Source organism: Bombus terrestris, chromosome 14 (genome assembly GCF_910591885.1).
Source record: "Bombus terrestris chromosome 14, iyBomTerr1.2, whole genome shotgun sequence".
NCBI lineage: Eukaryota > Metazoa > Arthropoda > Insecta > Hymenoptera > Apidae > Bombus > Bombus terrestris.
The window spans coordinates 9,757,902-9,775,729 of record NC_063282.1 but is presented as its reverse complement, the minus strand read 5'-3'; the positions used below and the strand labels follow the sequence as shown (position 1 = coordinate 9,775,729).

General features: G+C 29.7%; 5 protein-coding genes across 8 annotated transcripts; 3 read left to right on the top strand and 2 right to left on the bottom strand.

Annotated features, from left to right (window-relative positions):
* Positions 1-324: 324 nt before the first annotated feature.
* LOC100646998 (gamma-tubulin complex component 6) lies at positions 325-7,253 on the top strand. 3 transcript variants are annotated; one of them, XM_020866711.2, is made up of 15 exons: positions 325-1,143; positions 1,234-1,448; positions 1,534-1,769; positions 1,861-1,990; positions 2,112-2,471; positions 2,646-2,756; positions 2,846-3,016; positions 3,090-3,388; positions 3,547-3,766; positions 3,850-4,081; positions 4,169-4,370; positions 4,453-5,800; positions 5,922-6,131; positions 6,198-6,370; positions 6,449-7,253. In XM_020866711.2, the coding sequence occupies exons 1-15, from the start codon at positions 915-917 to the stop codon at positions 6,771-6,773; spliced, it is 4,461 nt and encodes a 1,486-aa protein (XP_020722370.1). In that variant the 5' UTR covers positions 325-914; the 3' UTR covers positions 6,774-7,253. The 3 variants fall into 3 exon arrangements, with proteins under 3 accessions (XP_020722370.1, XP_012171937.1, XP_003400943.1); XM_012316547.3 differs by having other exon boundaries at positions 329-1,143; positions 2,112-2,432; positions 4,166-4,370; XM_003400895.4 differs by having other exon boundaries at positions 334-1,143; positions 4,166-4,370.
* On the bottom strand, positions 7,005-11,244 carry LOC100644500 (isoleucine--tRNA ligase, mitochondrial). Of its 2 annotated transcripts, none has more exons than XM_003400874.4 (15): positions 10,912-11,244; positions 10,719-10,841; positions 10,497-10,647; positions 10,158-10,362; positions 9,782-10,086; positions 9,515-9,681; positions 9,168-9,404; positions 8,903-9,075; positions 8,682-8,820; positions 8,448-8,605; positions 8,234-8,377; positions 7,964-8,174; positions 7,634-7,886; positions 7,366-7,547; positions 7,005-7,253 (listed from the first exon to the last, which is right to left on the bottom strand). In XM_003400874.4, the coding sequence occupies exons 1-15, from the start codon at positions 11,119-11,121 to the stop codon at positions 7,020-7,022; spliced, it is 2,892 nt and encodes a 963-aa protein (XP_003400922.2). In that variant the 5' UTR covers positions 11,122-11,244; the 3' UTR covers positions 7,005-7,019. The 2 variants fall into 2 exon arrangements, with proteins under 2 accessions (XP_003400922.2, XP_048268125.1); XM_048412168.1 differs by having other exon boundaries at positions 10,719-10,792; positions 10,912-11,002.
* A 383-nt stretch (positions 11,245-11,627) lies between these two features.
* LOC100647238 lies at positions 11,628-13,686 on the top strand. The gene is made up of 3 exons (XM_012316546.3): positions 11,628-11,960; positions 12,549-12,708; positions 12,781-13,686. The coding sequence occupies exons 1-3, from the start codon at positions 11,628-11,630 to the stop codon at positions 12,852-12,854; spliced, it is 567 nt and encodes a 188-aa protein (XP_012171936.1). The 3' UTR covers positions 12,855-13,686.
* LOC100644621 (26S proteasome non-ATPase regulatory subunit 12) lies at positions 13,680-16,148 on the bottom strand. Its single transcript, XM_012316545.3, has 8 exons — positions 15,859-16,148; positions 15,620-15,776; positions 15,292-15,528; positions 15,107-15,211; positions 14,849-15,030; positions 14,547-14,771; positions 14,288-14,444; positions 13,680-14,205 (listed from the first exon to the last, which is right to left on the bottom strand). The coding sequence occupies exons 2-8, from the start codon at positions 15,740-15,742 to the stop codon at positions 13,915-13,917; spliced, it is 1,320 nt and encodes a 439-aa protein (XP_012171935.1). The 5' UTR covers positions 15,743-15,776; positions 15,859-16,148; the 3' UTR covers positions 13,680-13,914.
* A 318-nt stretch (positions 16,149-16,466) lies between these two features.
* LOC100647356 (autophagy protein 12-like) lies at positions 16,467-17,782 on the top strand. The gene is made up of 3 exons (XM_003400898.4): positions 16,467-17,096; positions 17,204-17,340; positions 17,421-17,782. The coding sequence occupies exons 1-3, from the start codon at positions 16,934-16,936 to the stop codon at positions 17,541-17,543; spliced, it is 423 nt and encodes a 140-aa protein (XP_003400946.1). The 5' UTR covers positions 16,467-16,933; the 3' UTR covers positions 17,544-17,782.
* The last annotated feature ends 46 nt before the right edge of the window (positions 17,783-17,828 follow it).

The following is a 17,828-nucleotide window of genomic DNA, read 5'->3' as shown; positions in this document are numbered from 1 at the left end:
AATGATTAATGATTAATCGAATTATTAAACAAATATGTATGATAATTACAAAAAAGAAGAATCGATATATGAATTATTAATTATAATTTTTTATGAAAAAGATAGTATCCATACACAGATGAAATGAATGGATAAAAATATACATACATATGTATGCCGTAGTATACGAAACGAAATTTGTACAATCAACTTATATATAGCTGATATCACACTATTGTTTCTTTCTGATTGATTCGTAAAACGATATTTAGTATTAAAAATAAACATTTTTCTACATTTCCTAGAAATTAATTAATACATATTTGTCTATTATATTTCCTCTATGTTCTTTTTATTTAACTTGTCATATTTTTTCTACTTCTTTTCTACTGGTTCACATCGTAAAATCTATTCAAAATAAATATAAACGTAACTTTTCTTCTAAAAATACTGTATTTTCTGTTTATTCTCAATTCGAAAGATAGGCACTAAATACCACGTGATGTAACGCGCGTTGTATTCTTCGATTTGAAAATGAAGTAACGTTAGGATATCAAATAAAGCAAAGTCTTTAATATGGTTGTTGAGGTTAATGACGTATAATTCGAATTTGTCGATTTACTTTGATAGAAGTTAGTAACATCTACAAACATTGTTATAGTAGGATCAAAACATCAATTACGATACAAATGACGTTTTGATGTTAATTTGAATTTAGCTAATGCGCATATATCGGAAAATATGTTAAATACAACGTATCCTTATGTGCTTATTTGCTTGTATAACGATAACTAAAAATGAAACAAGCAAAAAACACAATATACGTGAAAAACTATGAATGAGTATTATCATTGTATTATATCAAACGATTCTGTTTGTTAACCAACAGTGATACAATTATTTGTCTGTGTGTTATACAATCTGGACGTGCAGTCATGAACGTTCAAGAATACGTTTGTGCCAATGACCAAATCAGTGACCGTTATAACGACGATGTTTATGGTCTTGTAACTCAATTGAGCAGGCACATATTACATTCGTATCGATCCTCCCACCGAAATGTACAGTTTACTTATGATCATGATATCAAAATAATTAAACACCTTCGAATCAAAGCTTTTGAAATATTACTGAAAAAAAGTGATCGTTTGATCCCTAGCCAAGGTGATGTTAATACCTGATTATGCTAGATGAGTTTCATTTATTTATTTAACTTTCAATTCAGCCTTTCTTTAATCTCACTTATATCCACAGATTATGAAGCACTTCAAAAGATAGATCCACTTTTAGAATTACAAAAGCATGCTTTTGTATTGAAATTGAAATTAAATCATTCATACAATGCTAATATGTTAGAACATTTACTGGAAAATCTTGAAGAATTCCCATGTGGTGAACTACCAGTATTTTCTATTTTGCAGCTACTAATGCAATTAAAAAATTGTAACATTAACCCTGAGCCATTAACGGTAGGATTTAAGCTTTTTTATTTGGAAAGAAAATGGATTTTTAGAATTTCATAAATGTATTAATGCATTTTATTACAATCTGTAGAATATATTTTATTTTGACAAAGCAAATCCTGCTTTTCCTGAAATCACATACAATAATAATAAAATACCGCCATTCCAAATATACCCAATGGAATGTTTCATATCATCGGATAAATTTGAAGCAACACTCGAAAGATATCCAGTTAAAAGAATTGCACCTACAAATATCATGAATGAATTCAATTTTTTGGATAATTCAATAAAATCCAAAGCCATAGTTGGGGTTGAATCCATTGAGTAAATTATATAAATAATATTTTATCCTTATTTTCAAGTAGTCTTGTTGTGTATATATATATATATATATGTGTGTGTGTTTTTTTTTCAGTATGTCTACTGCATGTGATTTTATGTCCAATCATATATTTGATAAAATATCATCACATATGCTTTCATGCCCAAACCAACAGTATATAATAAATTCAGAGCTTAATATACATATTTTACAAAATAATATGGTAAGATATAGATTTAGACTTTGTATTGAATATATGTTATGCAACAATTTGAGTTAAATATGAATTTTTAGATAAATGATGAATCTGTTTAAAATTTTTCTTCGCATGATTTATTTTGTAGATTGGAAGCAAGTGCGAAAATATATGCAGCTTTCCTTTGGAAAAAGGAGACACAGCAAATTATTTGTATCTCCCTTTTATGCAGACAAATACAGATGAAAATGAAAGTATTGTAGATACATGGAAAGTTCTAGATCAAAGTGTTAGCAATGAATCAAATAGTACTATGAACATTTGGAATCATATATGGAATCAAATTAGTGTTACTAATACTCTACCAACTATAGATCATCAAACATGGGAATACTTTGGAGAGACACAATCTGTTAAAGAATTGATGTTTATAACAGATACTCCAATTGCAGCAATACATCTAGAAAAAGTTAAGCAAATGAATGATTTATTTATAATCTCGGAAGAAGTAAGTAAATGTTATGAAACATACATATTGAATGTAATATAAATTATTTTCAGTATATAAATCCAAATATTCATTTTATCTTCAATAATTATTTCTTAAGTAAAATATATATCCAAGCATTTTATTACTAATCATGTATTTCATTACTTACATGTACTTGTTTTTTCAATGTAGTTAATGAATTCTTCGCTTCTTTTCGAACAAGTGTCAACCAAAGAATTTATATGTGATGTAAAATCAATGTTGCTGGGAATAGAATCAAATTCCTTTGAGTATAGATGTGCTGTATGTATTTTTATTAATTTTAATGAGAAGCAACAAAAAATCTTTAAAAAAAAATCCGTTTTTTAAATTATTTATAAACAACTTTTTAGACAGGATTTATCTTACGAAGAAACATTAGTGTATATGGTATAAGTCCAGAATCAATAAAGAAGATTTGTCAAGAAGCTATTAATTGGGGTAATTGTTTTAAATTCTTGTGGAATCTAGTTACGCACAAATCACAAAGTAACAAATTACCACAAGAAGGACTAATATTTAAGGTTTGTAATGAAATTGGATAAAAAATTTAAAAAACAAATAGACTGTTATATTTATACTATTATTATTTTATAGGCTCTATGTACAAATATCAAAGAATTATTGCTTTACTATCAAGCAGCACTAATAAGAATTTTTACACATGAAAAAGAATCAGAGGGAATATTAAAAATATTTCAAAAAGTACGTTCTGTGGCTAAATTAATCACTAAAGTTGCTAAAGTTTGTGAACCTTACAAAGAAAATCAGTACATGTCCCAAGAAGGAAGTAGCATTCTTACTAGAATTTATAATGAAGCAATTAAAGTGACAGATGCCAAAATTGCTTTGGTATTTTATTCATTATTAAAATCTTGCTGTGAAGTTTATTTTCAGTACGTATTATAGAATATAATAAACATGGTGTATCCGCGACACCAGGTGTTTTTCTATCGTCTTTATTTCCATTTATCTGTATATATTACTTCATTGTGTAATCCGTTTACTTTCGAACATGGAATGTTGGATAGTATAATTAAATTGATTGCAACAGATTTTTACAGAAATGGATATTTGAAGGTATATGCGACGATATATATGGAGAATTTATGATAAAAACGCGTCCACAATATTTACGTAATAGAAGTCACAAATTTTGGACGAAAAGTTTTAGCATTTGCAATGATGAGGTGCCAGGTTTTTTGAATGATCTAGCTGAATCAATACTTCAATGTGGCAAAACAGTAAGACTTCTAAGAATTTGCGACTCCAAAGTAAGCATACTTGATATATCGTATTGTAGTTAATTCTACTACAGACAGCGTATTGTACTGATCTCTGTATCGTGAGAATTTAGAATCCAGTATGCCGTGTCTGTGTAACTGAGCAACCAGAAATAAAAGTTTGCTTAAGCATAATGTCGTTACACGAGCAGTCATCAAGATATCGAGAATATGAAAAGAAAGGTCAAACTGCACTTGGTTCGATACTTTCTCTTTCCACGGCTATCTTAAACCAGAAGCAGTTAGAAAAAGAAATGTCAAAAATAACTATACTTTCAGAACGTGATACATTATTGAAACTTCGTGGTAAGTGTGCTTTTATTAGTAACTAAATTTACCTATAAGTAGACGCATTGTTGCTACGAACGTTAGTTGTTACAAAATTATTAGAAGACAAGGAAGAACCAGGGGACACAGTAACAACAGTAACACGAGTAAAACAAAATGTTTTAACAAGTCCACAAGAACAAGTACTTACAAATAACTTACAATCAAATAAGGCTGAAGAAATTGAGTTATCAAACAAGATACAATTAAAAATCGAACATGATAAAGGAGAAAGTAGAATAAAGGAAACATCAGAATCCTTAGAACGGTATTAAAAATTAATAATTTGCTATATTATTAATATTCAAATCAAATTAAAAGTATAAAATTATAATTTTAAACACTTACAGGACAATTGTTTGGAATTATTATGAAGGTTTAGCTAATGATATTAATAAACGATGCATTCGTTCACAATGGCGGAAGAAAAGAATGAAATTGTATAATGAAAGAGTGGATACATTAAGTAGAGCAAACCAAGAATCAAGGAACGAGTTTTTAAAAAAAACTGAAGGACATAATTGTGCAATAACTTCAGATTTTTTTTTAATTGAAACTCCAATCTCACTTGAAGATGAAAATAAGAACTATACGAATACATCTTATCAAACATCAAATGTAATGTCAATACCGTCTACTCAAATTAATCAAGATTCAAGGCAAAGTTCTTCACTTGAAAATTACGCACATAAGAGAATAATAGGCAACAATAATGAGAAACACGAATTTCATAATTTCGAACATTTAGAAAGACTAAATACGAATCCGACCTCAAAAGTTTTGTCAAATAAAAATACAACAAATAAAGAAATGAATGAGATTTTAGAATGCCTATTAGTTCATCGTACACAGTCATCAGTAACAGAAAGACCCACTCTTTTAAACGTTATGAAAATCGATAATATTACAGAATCTCAAATTGACGGCGTATGCATGCGACCATTAGATTATAATATGACGCCAAATAACAATGAACTTGATATACGTCAAATCGAATTTACCTCTGTTACGCATGAAACAAATGAAACGGGTACTCGTTGCTCCCAAATTATAGCCATCACAAATAAAGAAAATGACTTAGAAACACCGATGTCATGTACAACAGATAATTTTACTACTTCATCAGTACAGAGCCCCATTTCAACATATAATTTAGAAGACTCATCTCCTTCGGAAATTTCATCTACAGTAATATCATCGAGTTCGACTCAGTTAATTACGAAATCATCTCTTGCCATGAAAGGAGATTCAACATTTTCAGATTTATTTGAATTGGCTCGTGATGAAAAAAGTAATAACGCATCGCCAGTAATAGCTCCTTTGAGTATTACTGATGTCGAGATAATTGATCATATTTCTCTTCAGGCCTATTTAGAAAAGTCGATTCGTATTCCTCTCAATGTACAGAGCCGTCTCGTTAACAATGCTATTATCAAATACTTTTTGGAAGAAAACAACTTGCTCTCACATTTGCATAGTCTACGTAGTTATTTCTTTTTGCTAAATGGGGAATTTGCAAAGAGCTTAACAGATTCCCTGTATTCTCGTTTATATGAAATCTCAATACCTATCGAACTATTTAATTCCGCTACTTTGACTAATCTTCTAGAACGAGCACTCGTTAATTCGTTTAACAATGTTTATATTAATTCGGAACTTCTCAATCTCTCAGCAACGGACACACCAGCTCAATTACACGTAAATTTTTTATCTTACGCTATCTTTTTTGTTATAAAATTATACTTTTTGGATATATATCGCGAAGTTTCATTTTCTTCAACGAAATCAATACATCTTACTTATGATGAAATCTTTACAGATATCAGATCCAGCTGCATTGGATTGTCTTACTCTCAACTATAAGATAAATTGGCCACTTAATATTATACTTGATGAGACAGTCATGCAACAATACAGTAAAGTATTTAAATTTCTAATAACAAGCGGTCGAGTTTCATGGGTGTTGCAAGAGGACTTTAATATTATGAAAAGAGAACGAAAAGCAATTACATCAGAACAATATCATAAGGTATCATCATATCTTATGATTTTTTTTAGAAGTTCTAATGCAATTATTAATCTTAATTTGTTTTAGCTGCAGTTATATAGGCATTCAATGACACAATTTATGAATGCGTTGCATAATTATCTAACATGTAGCGTGTTACACGCAAGTTGGGCTGAATTTGAAAAAGATCTGGAACATTCTTTAACTGTAGATCAAATTTATATGGCACATGTAAACTATATAAAACGTATATTATCAAGGTATTTTCTCTGGATCAAAGCGAAAAATATATACGAATATAAAATGTATTAATTATTTTTAATGATTATTCTTTCCAGATGTATGCTAAATAGTCGTGGAGAAAAAATACGCGTATGTTTAACCAATATATTTAAAGTCATTTTGAAATTTCATAACAGAATAAGATCTCAAAACTGGGTAATGAAATCTACAGGATATGTACATCCTAATTTTAAAAAACTGGAACAAATGTATCAAGCATTCTTTGAGTTACGAGCATATATGTCGCACGTTGCGTTTAAGTTAGCTACTAGCGGGTACCAACCGCATCTAATGCATTTCCTAAATGCTCTTAATATAAATCCACTGTATGATTTAACCGCTAAAAGTTGTCGTAACACTGTAGGCTCTGCAGAGTCTTAATATAATACTATATACCTTCTTTCCTTTCATTTCAAATTTAAGAATTTACTATGCCAATATCCTCACTGCTGTAATCTTTACATTTTCTGTTCTTCTCAAAGTTATTGTACATACAAATAATTAACAACAAACAAAAAATTTTTCATAAAAAGTTTTTGAAATATATTCTTAAGACATTAATGGGAAGAATTAGAATTGGAAAGAGTAAGGATAAATCATATGAAACAGCACTTTCGATAAAAATTATTACACAGCAGCAATCAATGGTTTATTTTTAGTAAGTACTTTAACACAACGTGGACATAGATCATCTTTCTGACTTTCAGGATATCTCCTACAACGTTCGCACAACTTCTCTTGAATGTCATATAGTTGGATTTGTGTTTCATTGATAGTATGATTTTCAATTAATGTAACTGACGACAGTTGTAATATTTCACATAATTCAGACATTGATGGTTTTTGCTGGTCGTGAAGAAGCTACGTAAATAGAGAAAGTATAAGTCAGTGCACACATTCATATAATATCGAATGTTCACTCAATAATATACAAAACATAACTTTAGCTTTTTTTTGTATAAATAATACTCACAGAAAGCAAAACAAAATCATCTTTTGTAGCTTCTATAACGCCATATAATTTCCATGTAGTTTTATCAGCGACTTTTAAAACATTATTTCTCAATCGAATTGCCGCATCTATGTATTGTGCGATTTTTGAATCATTCCATGACTCTGATATTTTATATTGCGTACAGTGCAATGGTATCGACGCTGTACATTACAATTAAGATTAAGTTTAATTAATAAAAAAGTGTCTTGAAATCTTATATTTTTCATAGAAAAAAACAATAACATACCGATATTTTCGGGATGATATAGCCATGCTTCTTCTGCTAGATGAGGTAGAATTGGTGCAATGGATCTGATAAGAACATTCAGAATTTCTTTTATAACTTGCACAGCTGCAGTGCGCATCGAAGATGTTACCTCGTCACAATAAAGTCTATCTTTTATTATAGTACAGTAAAGACCTGATACATCATTTGTTATAAAATGCATAATCGTTTTACCCGCATGATGATACTCATAGTTGTTATAACATTGCTGCATCTAATGACATATTAGTTTGTAATATAATAATACAATAATATGTTTAATTTCCTAATTAAAGAATAAGATCAAATTACCTGTTTATTATATGAATATAATAAGTACAACATGTATTTATCAATAATTCGATATTCAGGTTTGCAATTTATACCCGGATGATGATGTAAAGTACCCAGAAGGAAGCGCAGTATTAAACGAAGTTTATTAACGCATGTTTTACATTCATCGAGTAAATTTTTTGAAACCGGCACTTGTGTATGTTGGGAACCGTGATTAGCTACCCACCATCTAGATGAAATGAAACTATTAATATGTTACCATTATATTACAAAATTAAATTTTAATACCTTAAAATATCGACACCATACGCTGGATTTTTCTTCAAATTAGATCCACCTAGCAAAATTTCTTCTGGATTTATTACATTTCCTATTGATTTTGACATTTTTAAGCCTTTTTCATCGACTGCAAATCCATGTACAAATAAATCACTAAACAATTAAAAAAAGCGGTTACATTGATACAGCCATTTTTTAAACATTTTATATTCGTTTTATTTACCTATAAGGTGGACATCCCTGTAAAGCTACAGATGTTATTAGGGATGACTGAAACCAACCATTGAATTGATCATATCCTTCTAAATAAAGATTTGCTTTTTTGTCTGGTAAAACCATTGACCATGAAATTCCGCTATCGAACCAAATGTCCATGATATCCTAAGAAGGATTTATGTTAATGAATGATATATTGAAACTTTACTTTCTTCAATCTTGAAAATTTAATGAAATTTACATTTCCTTTTACTATATCGTCCGGATCAATATTCAATTTTTTAATTATATCTAATCCTATTAGATCTCTTACAGAATATTCCCACCAGCAATCAGGACCATATCTATCTATCGAATCACATAAACGTTCAACTAATTCTCTAAAATAAAGAACAATAAGTAAAAGTGTATACTGTAAAGCCAGTATACTATAAATAACTATATACATATATACGTACTTACTTATTCGTAAATGCTAAGCCTGTTGTTTTGCTATATATTACAGGTATAGGTGTTCCCCAAGAACGTTGTCGCGAAATACACCAATACGGTCGATTCCTTATTCCAGCAAGTAAAGCACTCATAAAAGATGTACGATTACATTTAGGATATACATTCACATTCGCAACGTTCTCCTTATGAAAATAATAAAGGAAACATACTCCTTGTTTTAGCGAAATTTTGTAATAATTTATACATAGAAAAATGTCACAAAATGCTGACTTACAATAATTTTTTCCCTGATAGAATTTATATTAATGAACCATTGATGACTAGCACGAATAAGAATTGGTTGTTTTGTTCGCCAATCATACGGATAACTGTGTGTTAATGTTTCCACATGCAATATATCTCGAGCCAGGAGATTCATCACTTTATCAACTCCCTCTGTTAATACTTCTAATCCATAAAATTCTGGCCCAGCCTCTTTAGTGTACAGACCTTTAGAGTCTACTATGGATAACTATAGCATACCCCACAGCATTATTAAATATTAATATTATATTTAAAATAATATCTAACATTGATATTATACTAATATTATTCATTACAAACGAGAAAAAATTAGCTTACAATGGGAATTTTATTTTTGAGTGCAACTAGAAAATCTTCTGGACCATGTGCAGGAGCAGTATGAACTAAACCTGTTCCCGCATTTGTCGTAACGTGACTTGCAGCTAATAAAGGGCATTTTTGTTCAGTGAAGGGATGAAAGTACGTGCTGCCCTCCAATTCTTTGCCTAATAAAACATATATTATCTACTTATCATCTATGTTAAATTTGAAATAAAAAAATGACAAGTAATATTTAAAAAATATTAATTAATCTTTCAAATTTACCTTCGAAGGATACTATTGGTTTCAAAGGACCAATCTTTGATTCAGTAGCTCCTAATAGTTCTTTAGCAACAATATATAAGTCTCTTTTATCATCTTCAGCAAGACAATATGTAGCATCTGAAGAGAAAGATATAGCTTGATTAGCCACTAAACTCCATGAAGTAGTGGTCCATATTAATGCATATACAGCACGATTTTTAAATGATTTTAACCTTTCTGGAATATCATTAATACGTAGACGAACAGTCACAGCTTTACTTTGATGCTGTTGATTGTATTCTAATTCAGATTCAGCTAATGCCGTTCTATAATATAAAGAGAAAACTGTAAACTTCTAAAAAACTGAAATTAAGTTATTCAGTTTTGAATATTTTACCTTGAAGAAGGAGACCAATAAACTGGCATGAAATCTCTAAATATAATATCTTTCTCATACAATTTTATAAATTGATGAAGTTCATTTTTCATATATGATGAGTGACTGGTAAAATAACATTCAGATTCACTCCAATTGGCTGTCACACCCCATGACTGGAAAGCTTGTTTCTGTCTAGCAATAGCTTCTTTAGCATAATTACGGGCTGAATGTACATAAAAAAAGAAAAAAGTAATAATACAATAAATAGAAAGATTTAATGTTAAATATTGATTATATATCTTATCGTATGAACTAATGATGAAAGAAATTTATGATCTAAAAACCTATAAATTATACCCTTTTTTCTGATCTCTAAAGGATCATTTTCACTTTCATAACCTTTAGTAGCTTTTAATTCAATTGGTAATCCATGACAATCCCAACCAGGTACATAATGAATTCGATTTCCATTCATAATCTTATGTCTTAATGTTACATCCTTCAAAATCTGTTAGAAACCATTAAAGTAGTTAGAGAAATGCATAATCTAGAAGAGGAATTATTGCAAAAACGCAAAACCTTATTGATAACATGTCCCATATGAGGAATTCCATTTGCATAAGGAGGCCCATCGTGTAAAACAAAATCTGGTCCTGAAAGATTTTTCTTTTGCCACTCGTACAATTCAGAAAAACCACACTTCTATAATGATATAATTAGAAGAATAAATATTTAAATAAACAATAGAATACTTAAGAATATAATGACTTACTTCAGTTAAGCGTTTATCTGCCTCTATTCGTGCTTTCCCATTAAGTTGTACAGGAAATTCGGTTCGTGGAAGCAGAACAGTTTCTGTATATTTTTGTTGTCCTTTTGATGTAATTTTGGTATTTTTCTTAACACTACCGGCTACTTCGTTACTTGTTTTCCTTAGAACTTGATTTGTAACTAATGTTCGGTTAACAAGTAATCTATACATATCTACTGAATTTTATTTTGCAGATACAATTATATATTTCGTTAGATAAATACTGCTTTTCTTAAACATTCAAATCAGATCACTAACTTTCGATGTATATTATCATAAACATTTTTAATTGTAAAGACATGATTTTTCTGATAAAAAGTAGGCGAGACACGTAATATTAAACTGAATACCATTTAATTATTCTTATTATTATTATATACCCGGTATCGCCAACATACATAAGGAACGGAATGTATTCTCAGTTATTAAGATTAATACCTGCTCTGTTATTTTCCCTTAAGTACTAAAATGACATTTATTTTATTATTTTTGTTTCTACGTGATTAGAATTTAATATTCGCTAAAAGTGAAGTTTCGGAGAAATTTTCGAAAGAGAAAGTAATATTTTCAAGTGTAGAACGCAAGGGATTTAAGTGTAACATAGGTAGGTTAGTTCGTTCTGGTTTGTCCCCGGCCGATCCAATTTCAATCTTGCGTTTGGTTATTATTAATGGAATATGGCTACAGTTTTCGAAAGTTCGTTCTTATCGAATAGAGCACATCGTGTTGAGGAACGATATGAAGAATCGGCAAACACTTTTGGCAAATGTGACTGCACTAGCTATAGCTATCTTGCATTGAGCGTCATCCTGTTTATGATTGGGACAGCTATTACTATTTTTTCTTTGGACGATATCGTAGGCGGACACATATTTTTTAAACTTGGTCACATGTGGCTTATTGGTCCAATATTCATTTGTTCTGGACTAATGGTAGCTGTCAAATGTATGCTTTACCTGCGACGAAAGTCCGTTATACAGATGATATTTCATCAACGACAATTGTTCAGAGTAAGTAACTGTTCTTTTCCAATTTTTTCGATATTTGAATAGTTTTTGATTAATTAATTTCATACGTCCTTGATTTTTATAACATGTACATAAATTATACATTATATATTATTAGCTATGTAATAAAGAAATTATTAGAAAAGTACCGATTCTCGAAAAGTATATATTGTGTATGTTTGCACGTTTTGCACAATTTTCGATGTGTGATTAAATAAAGATCATCCGAATATTAAAGTACATACAAAATAGTAAATACATTTGGGTTACAAATATAGTTAAGATATACAATCGGTGACAAAAATAAATGGATAAGTAGTGGAGATGGGCACCAATGAAGTTTCGTTAGATATGGTTTCTTTATGCGAAAATGTAAATATTAATTTCAATTATTCAATAAATAATGTATATACGATAAGGATATATAATGAATAAAACTTAGATATGTAACACATACATTCAATTAAATTTCATTGATACCTATACTTCCATTACCTACCAACTTATTTTTATCTTTGAATGTATTCAGTTCAATGAAAATAAACAAATTTATTGGTGAATAGTTCAAAATGATTTAATCGTTGAATATAGCATTTACAGGAATTGAGTGGTGCTCGTGGTATCGAACGTATTGACATACAAACTCCAGGTCCACCCTCTTACGAAGCGATCGCTCAAGAAATTTGCAATGAGTTACCTCCGCCTTCTTATGCAGAGGCGGTAGCGCTTGTACGCAAAACTATCGAGAGCAGTAAGAATCTTTCGTTCTCTTATAAAAGTTTACTATTAACATTATAGCATTTGCCTTTTTTTTATACTTTAGATACCAAATCAAATAGTGCAAGTGTTTCTTGCGATAGCATCGCTATTGACCAAAACGTCAGGTGTAAACCTTGAAACGATATCTTTTTTCGATCGAAAGATGGTCGCAACAAAAACTGTAAATTATACTTTTGAATTATGAACTATTGTTCATTTTTATTACATACGTTTACTACATTGAACGTACTTTTTTCTATTACAAAAGAAATATTATCGCACGTCCTACCCATTAAGGGATAAAGGGGAAAGAAGGGTGTACTCGATACTCATTGTCTGTTATTTTATCAGAATGTCGGTATCAGCAAAATGTCGGATAACTGTTTAATGAATAAAATGAAATTCGCACAATAGTCCAATTGATGAGAGAATATTTCTATAAGTGAAATATTGAAGTCATTATATGTAGAAATTTAATTCAATGAGGTCACTATATATAAGTTATTTTTCTTGATCATATAAATCTTTTGTGAACATGATTCAAATTATATATATATATATATATATAAATTTTTACACTGTCTTTTATGTATAATATAACGAATTTTACAAATTGAGAAGAAGTTACAATAGCGTGATAGATATTATTTGTTAAAACATATTCATACAATGTTAAAAATATGATGAATAACATGGTCAATAAGTATTATTGAAACGTATAATGGACAATAATAAAATATTGCCGCAATTTGGGGAAGTTGTTTTATCCTACAAATTATTTATTTGAACTTGATACTCGCAGGAAACGAAGAAAAAACTCGCGTATTTTTGTGTATTGAACGGTTATAATAAATAACGAAAATGAGAAGATATTGAATTTTACTGTTAATAAAATTTGTAAGAGTTATTTGGATGTACATTTATGATGTATTACTTAATGAAAAAGCGAATAAAAAAAAGATGTTTTATATTTCGCATAATGTTTATTTTACGATCTAGTACACGCGTTAAAAACAGATCGAAAGGACCTCGTTAAATGCTTTTTTTAGGTCGCGCTTACAAACTGTATAATTGTTTGTGTAGTAGTGTCGTACAAATAATTTTTATAAAGGATTTAGTAAAGAAGAAATTTGAAGAAAGAGTATAGTGTAAAACGAGCCAGAGAATAAAGAAGAAAGAGAAAGGAGAAATTTATCTTTCAGGATTGAGCTACGGCCAACATTTCTTCTTGGTGAATAAGATGAGTTGTATGATTGACAAGACTCATTAATTTTGATAAAGATGCAGCCCAGGCATCCAAAAGAGCAGCTGGTTCTTGGGTTCCTGTGAAACGAACTACACCAGCTGGTCGATCCGTACGAGCATTTATCACGCCAGTTTCTACTAAACTGCATAGACATGCTTCAGTTTCTTCAACCGGTAAATCCAATAATTCTGCCATGCGAGTTAGTGTAATTTTTGTGTAATATTTTGCCATAATCCTAATGTTCTAAAAGTTAAAGGAGATAGAATAAATATTCAATGCAAATACGTCAATATGAAATGAAACGATTCTGAGGTTTCAAACTCACATGTTCAACGACGCGATTTCGGAGATCAGCCCATCGCTTACGACCTTCTTCAGTCCAAGTACTAAAAACTTCCGTAGCTTTAAGGTCTTTTTCATAAATTTCACACAGTCCTGACCATTTTATTAGTTCTGGATTTACAAAAAGACGTAACAGTTCTCTAAAAAAAAAATTAAGCAAATAAAAACTGACTGTCAGTATAGAAAATAGAAGGTTCTATGCACATATTTAAATATTTTTGTCAAAAGTAAACAAGTAATACTTGTATGTTGGTATTTCATCTAGAAGTTTGTCACTAAGCAGCCTATGGGTCAAATCAGCTTGTTCTGGTTCATGTGGTGCAAGTACAAGATAAAGAACAGCACGTGAAAGAGCGGCGTGTCTTTTTTCAGGATCATCTCTAACAGCTGGAGTTTCCAACACTGCTCGATTATGTCTACATAATTCTAAATGCCAGCCTTCATGCCGGGCCAATTCCATCATTAAACTGAAATAAACAAAATTTTTCCAGCAATAAGTTTCAGTTTCATACTTGTTTAGATAGTTTAATAATAGTATACTTACTCATAATATTTCAATTTGAGAGTCTGAGTTTCTTCATCATTTTCATCGCTAAAGAATTTAACATTAATTTTCTTTGCTATTATTTGTGTACGCATAAAATCTTTTTTTGCTAAACATAATCGCATTTGCTCTAGGATAAGAGATGCTTTCTCCAAACGTGACATGGTACCATATGTTTCAACCTAGAACAGGTGGTATAGTATGATATTATTATGTTTCAATGTTTAATTGCCTAATATGTTTCTGAAAAATTCATACCTGTAATTCCAGCATAACAGCTGCTGCACCTGAGATATCTCCATCCTCTTCTTTGATTTTTGCCAAGCGATGGGTAAGCCTTGCTCTTTCAACTTCTACGTATATCTTCAACAACAGAATTACATTGATTTTTCAAAATGTTTAAAAATACAACTTGAAGCAATCACAAGGCTCAAATCCTTTACCTTTCCTTCAGTTACAGTGCGCAATGTTTCTATTAACTTTATTTTGGTCTCTTTATCAGGCATTTTATCTACGTAGGTGCAACATTCCTGAACCATTTTTGTAACAGCTCGTTTTAACTGAGAACGTCTTTTGGATAACAACACTATATGTTCATTTAGAACAGCCCAGTTCTTTGCTTCTAAACAAATTTGAACAATAGCCACAAGGATCCTTGATGTAGATGTCATATCTGCACTCTAAAAAATACCCAGTATTATTTTCATTATTTGCATACTATAATCAAACATGGTTATATAGTTACATATAGCAATATTTTAAAAGCTTAACTGTTCGTGTTAATTTTTCTAATGCTAATAGTTGATCCAAAGCATCATGTAGCTTTCCTTCATGTGCTAGTTTTTTACATTCTGGAATTTTTATATCGCAGTTGCTACTATAATCCACCTCCATTTTCACAATTTTATCACAATTCAAATCTCTCGACCTTTATTCAAAGAGGATCATCAGTTAAATAATTTAACATTAGAAGTATAAATATATTAGATATGTAAAAATATTAATCTTACTTTGATTGAAATATCAATTGCAGGAAAACTTCTATTCCAACAAAACTGATACGGTTAATTTTAGCAAATAATCGCTCTTTCTTTAAAGTTTTATATATATTTTTTTTGTTTATCTTTCTTTATTCAAATATACTAGAGGGTATAGAAATACTTTCTTTACATATAATTTTATATGTATAATTCACATAAATGTAATATTTCTCCTATCCCACATGACTCAAAACTGATTGTCATCCACCATTTGTAAAATAGCACTAACAAATGTTAAACTTAAACGAACTCGAACTCATAGGTATATTTCTATAGGGGACTGCTGCTTTAGTCCAAGATTATGATCTCACACTGCTAGTAATTATGGCGCCATCTGTATGAGAAGTCATTCACTCTTTTTCATTTACTGTTTTTTACATTTTTTTTTCTACAGTAATTATATAGGAAAAATAAAATGATAGCAAGAGTAATTTGGTATTGATATTATACTTTATTAGGACTAGAAAATAAAATAATTTCTTGTTCCGAATTCGTCCCCAAAACATAAGATTATTTTAAAGCTTCACGCACTTTTTGTCTTAACATCAATGTAAATCGCAATTACCTATCATGAGATTTGAATTTCCCTAGATGTAGTACAAATATGACAACATTCAATTTTTGATACCAGCATATTAGCAAATATTAGTGTTCTAATTTGCTGAAATTATTAAGGAAAGACAATACTAAGAAACGATACGTTTGCTTTGATATATTTGTCTTATACACATATTTATTTTGATAAAGAATTAATATATCATGGATCTGAGTCCCTGTGTGACATACCAAAGTAAATATTTATAAAATCCAATAAAAATTATTAAATCTGTGAAACATGTTTTGTACATGAAAATTATCCATTTCACTGAAATAATTTAAGATAACGTTAAGACATTTACTTTTTACTCAATTGAAGGTTGCTTTTATGTAATTTATCTTTTATGGCTATTTTATACTTTATTTCAATCTTGCATAGTTTGGTTAAGTTCCAATGACATAATCTTTTTTCTTGACAAACGTTTAAAATTGTAATCGAACACATACAATGTCCGAGAAAGAAGGAAATGATGTAACTATAACTGAAAAATCTGAGGAAATGGGAGAAAATTTAACAAATGAAGATACACCTGCTAGTCTTGAAACAATACCTTCGGAAACACCATTAGTGCGAAATGGAGTTCAAGTTGCTTCAAAGGATAGAGCAAAAAGTAAAAGACTTGCTATTTGCAAAGGAGATATAATATTAAATTTAAACTTAACAAGCTCAGAGTCAGTGCAAAATAATTATCTTATTGGTATTTGGCCAATTTTTCAGTCGATATTTTGTTGAAAGCAACTGGAAACGCCCCGATAATGAAACAAAAGAAATGGTCTGTCAGTCAAGATTATTGCATTGGTCGAATTTCCGATTTTATCAGAAGATACCTTAAATTAGATTCTAATGAAAAATTGGTAAGTGTTAAGTAAGGGTTATATCTATTCTAGAATTTGTAATGTTTTTATATATATAAATACATTTTCTTCTTTGCTAGTTTCTTTATGTAAATCAAACATTTGCACCTGCACCAGATCAGGTAGTAAAAAACTTGTATGATTGTTATGGTGCAGATGGAAAATTAATACTTCACTATTGTAAAAGCCAAGCTTGGGGTTAAGTGTTGTTTCGAAATACAATAATTTTATGAATTATCACATAAATATATTACAAACATTTTAATACTTTCATCATCATTTACTTTCTTAGATATTATATATAAACTCTATTCAATAAGTATTCAATGAGTATTTCAAATTTAATCATGGATAATATAACAGATTTCATGGAATGTCAGAAAATAAGGTGAAGATACTGTAAAATATTGATTATAACTATTACTATAATTATAGAAAATGATCTATTTTTGTTATTTGCTTCCTAATCCTTTTTGTTTCCTCTTGTT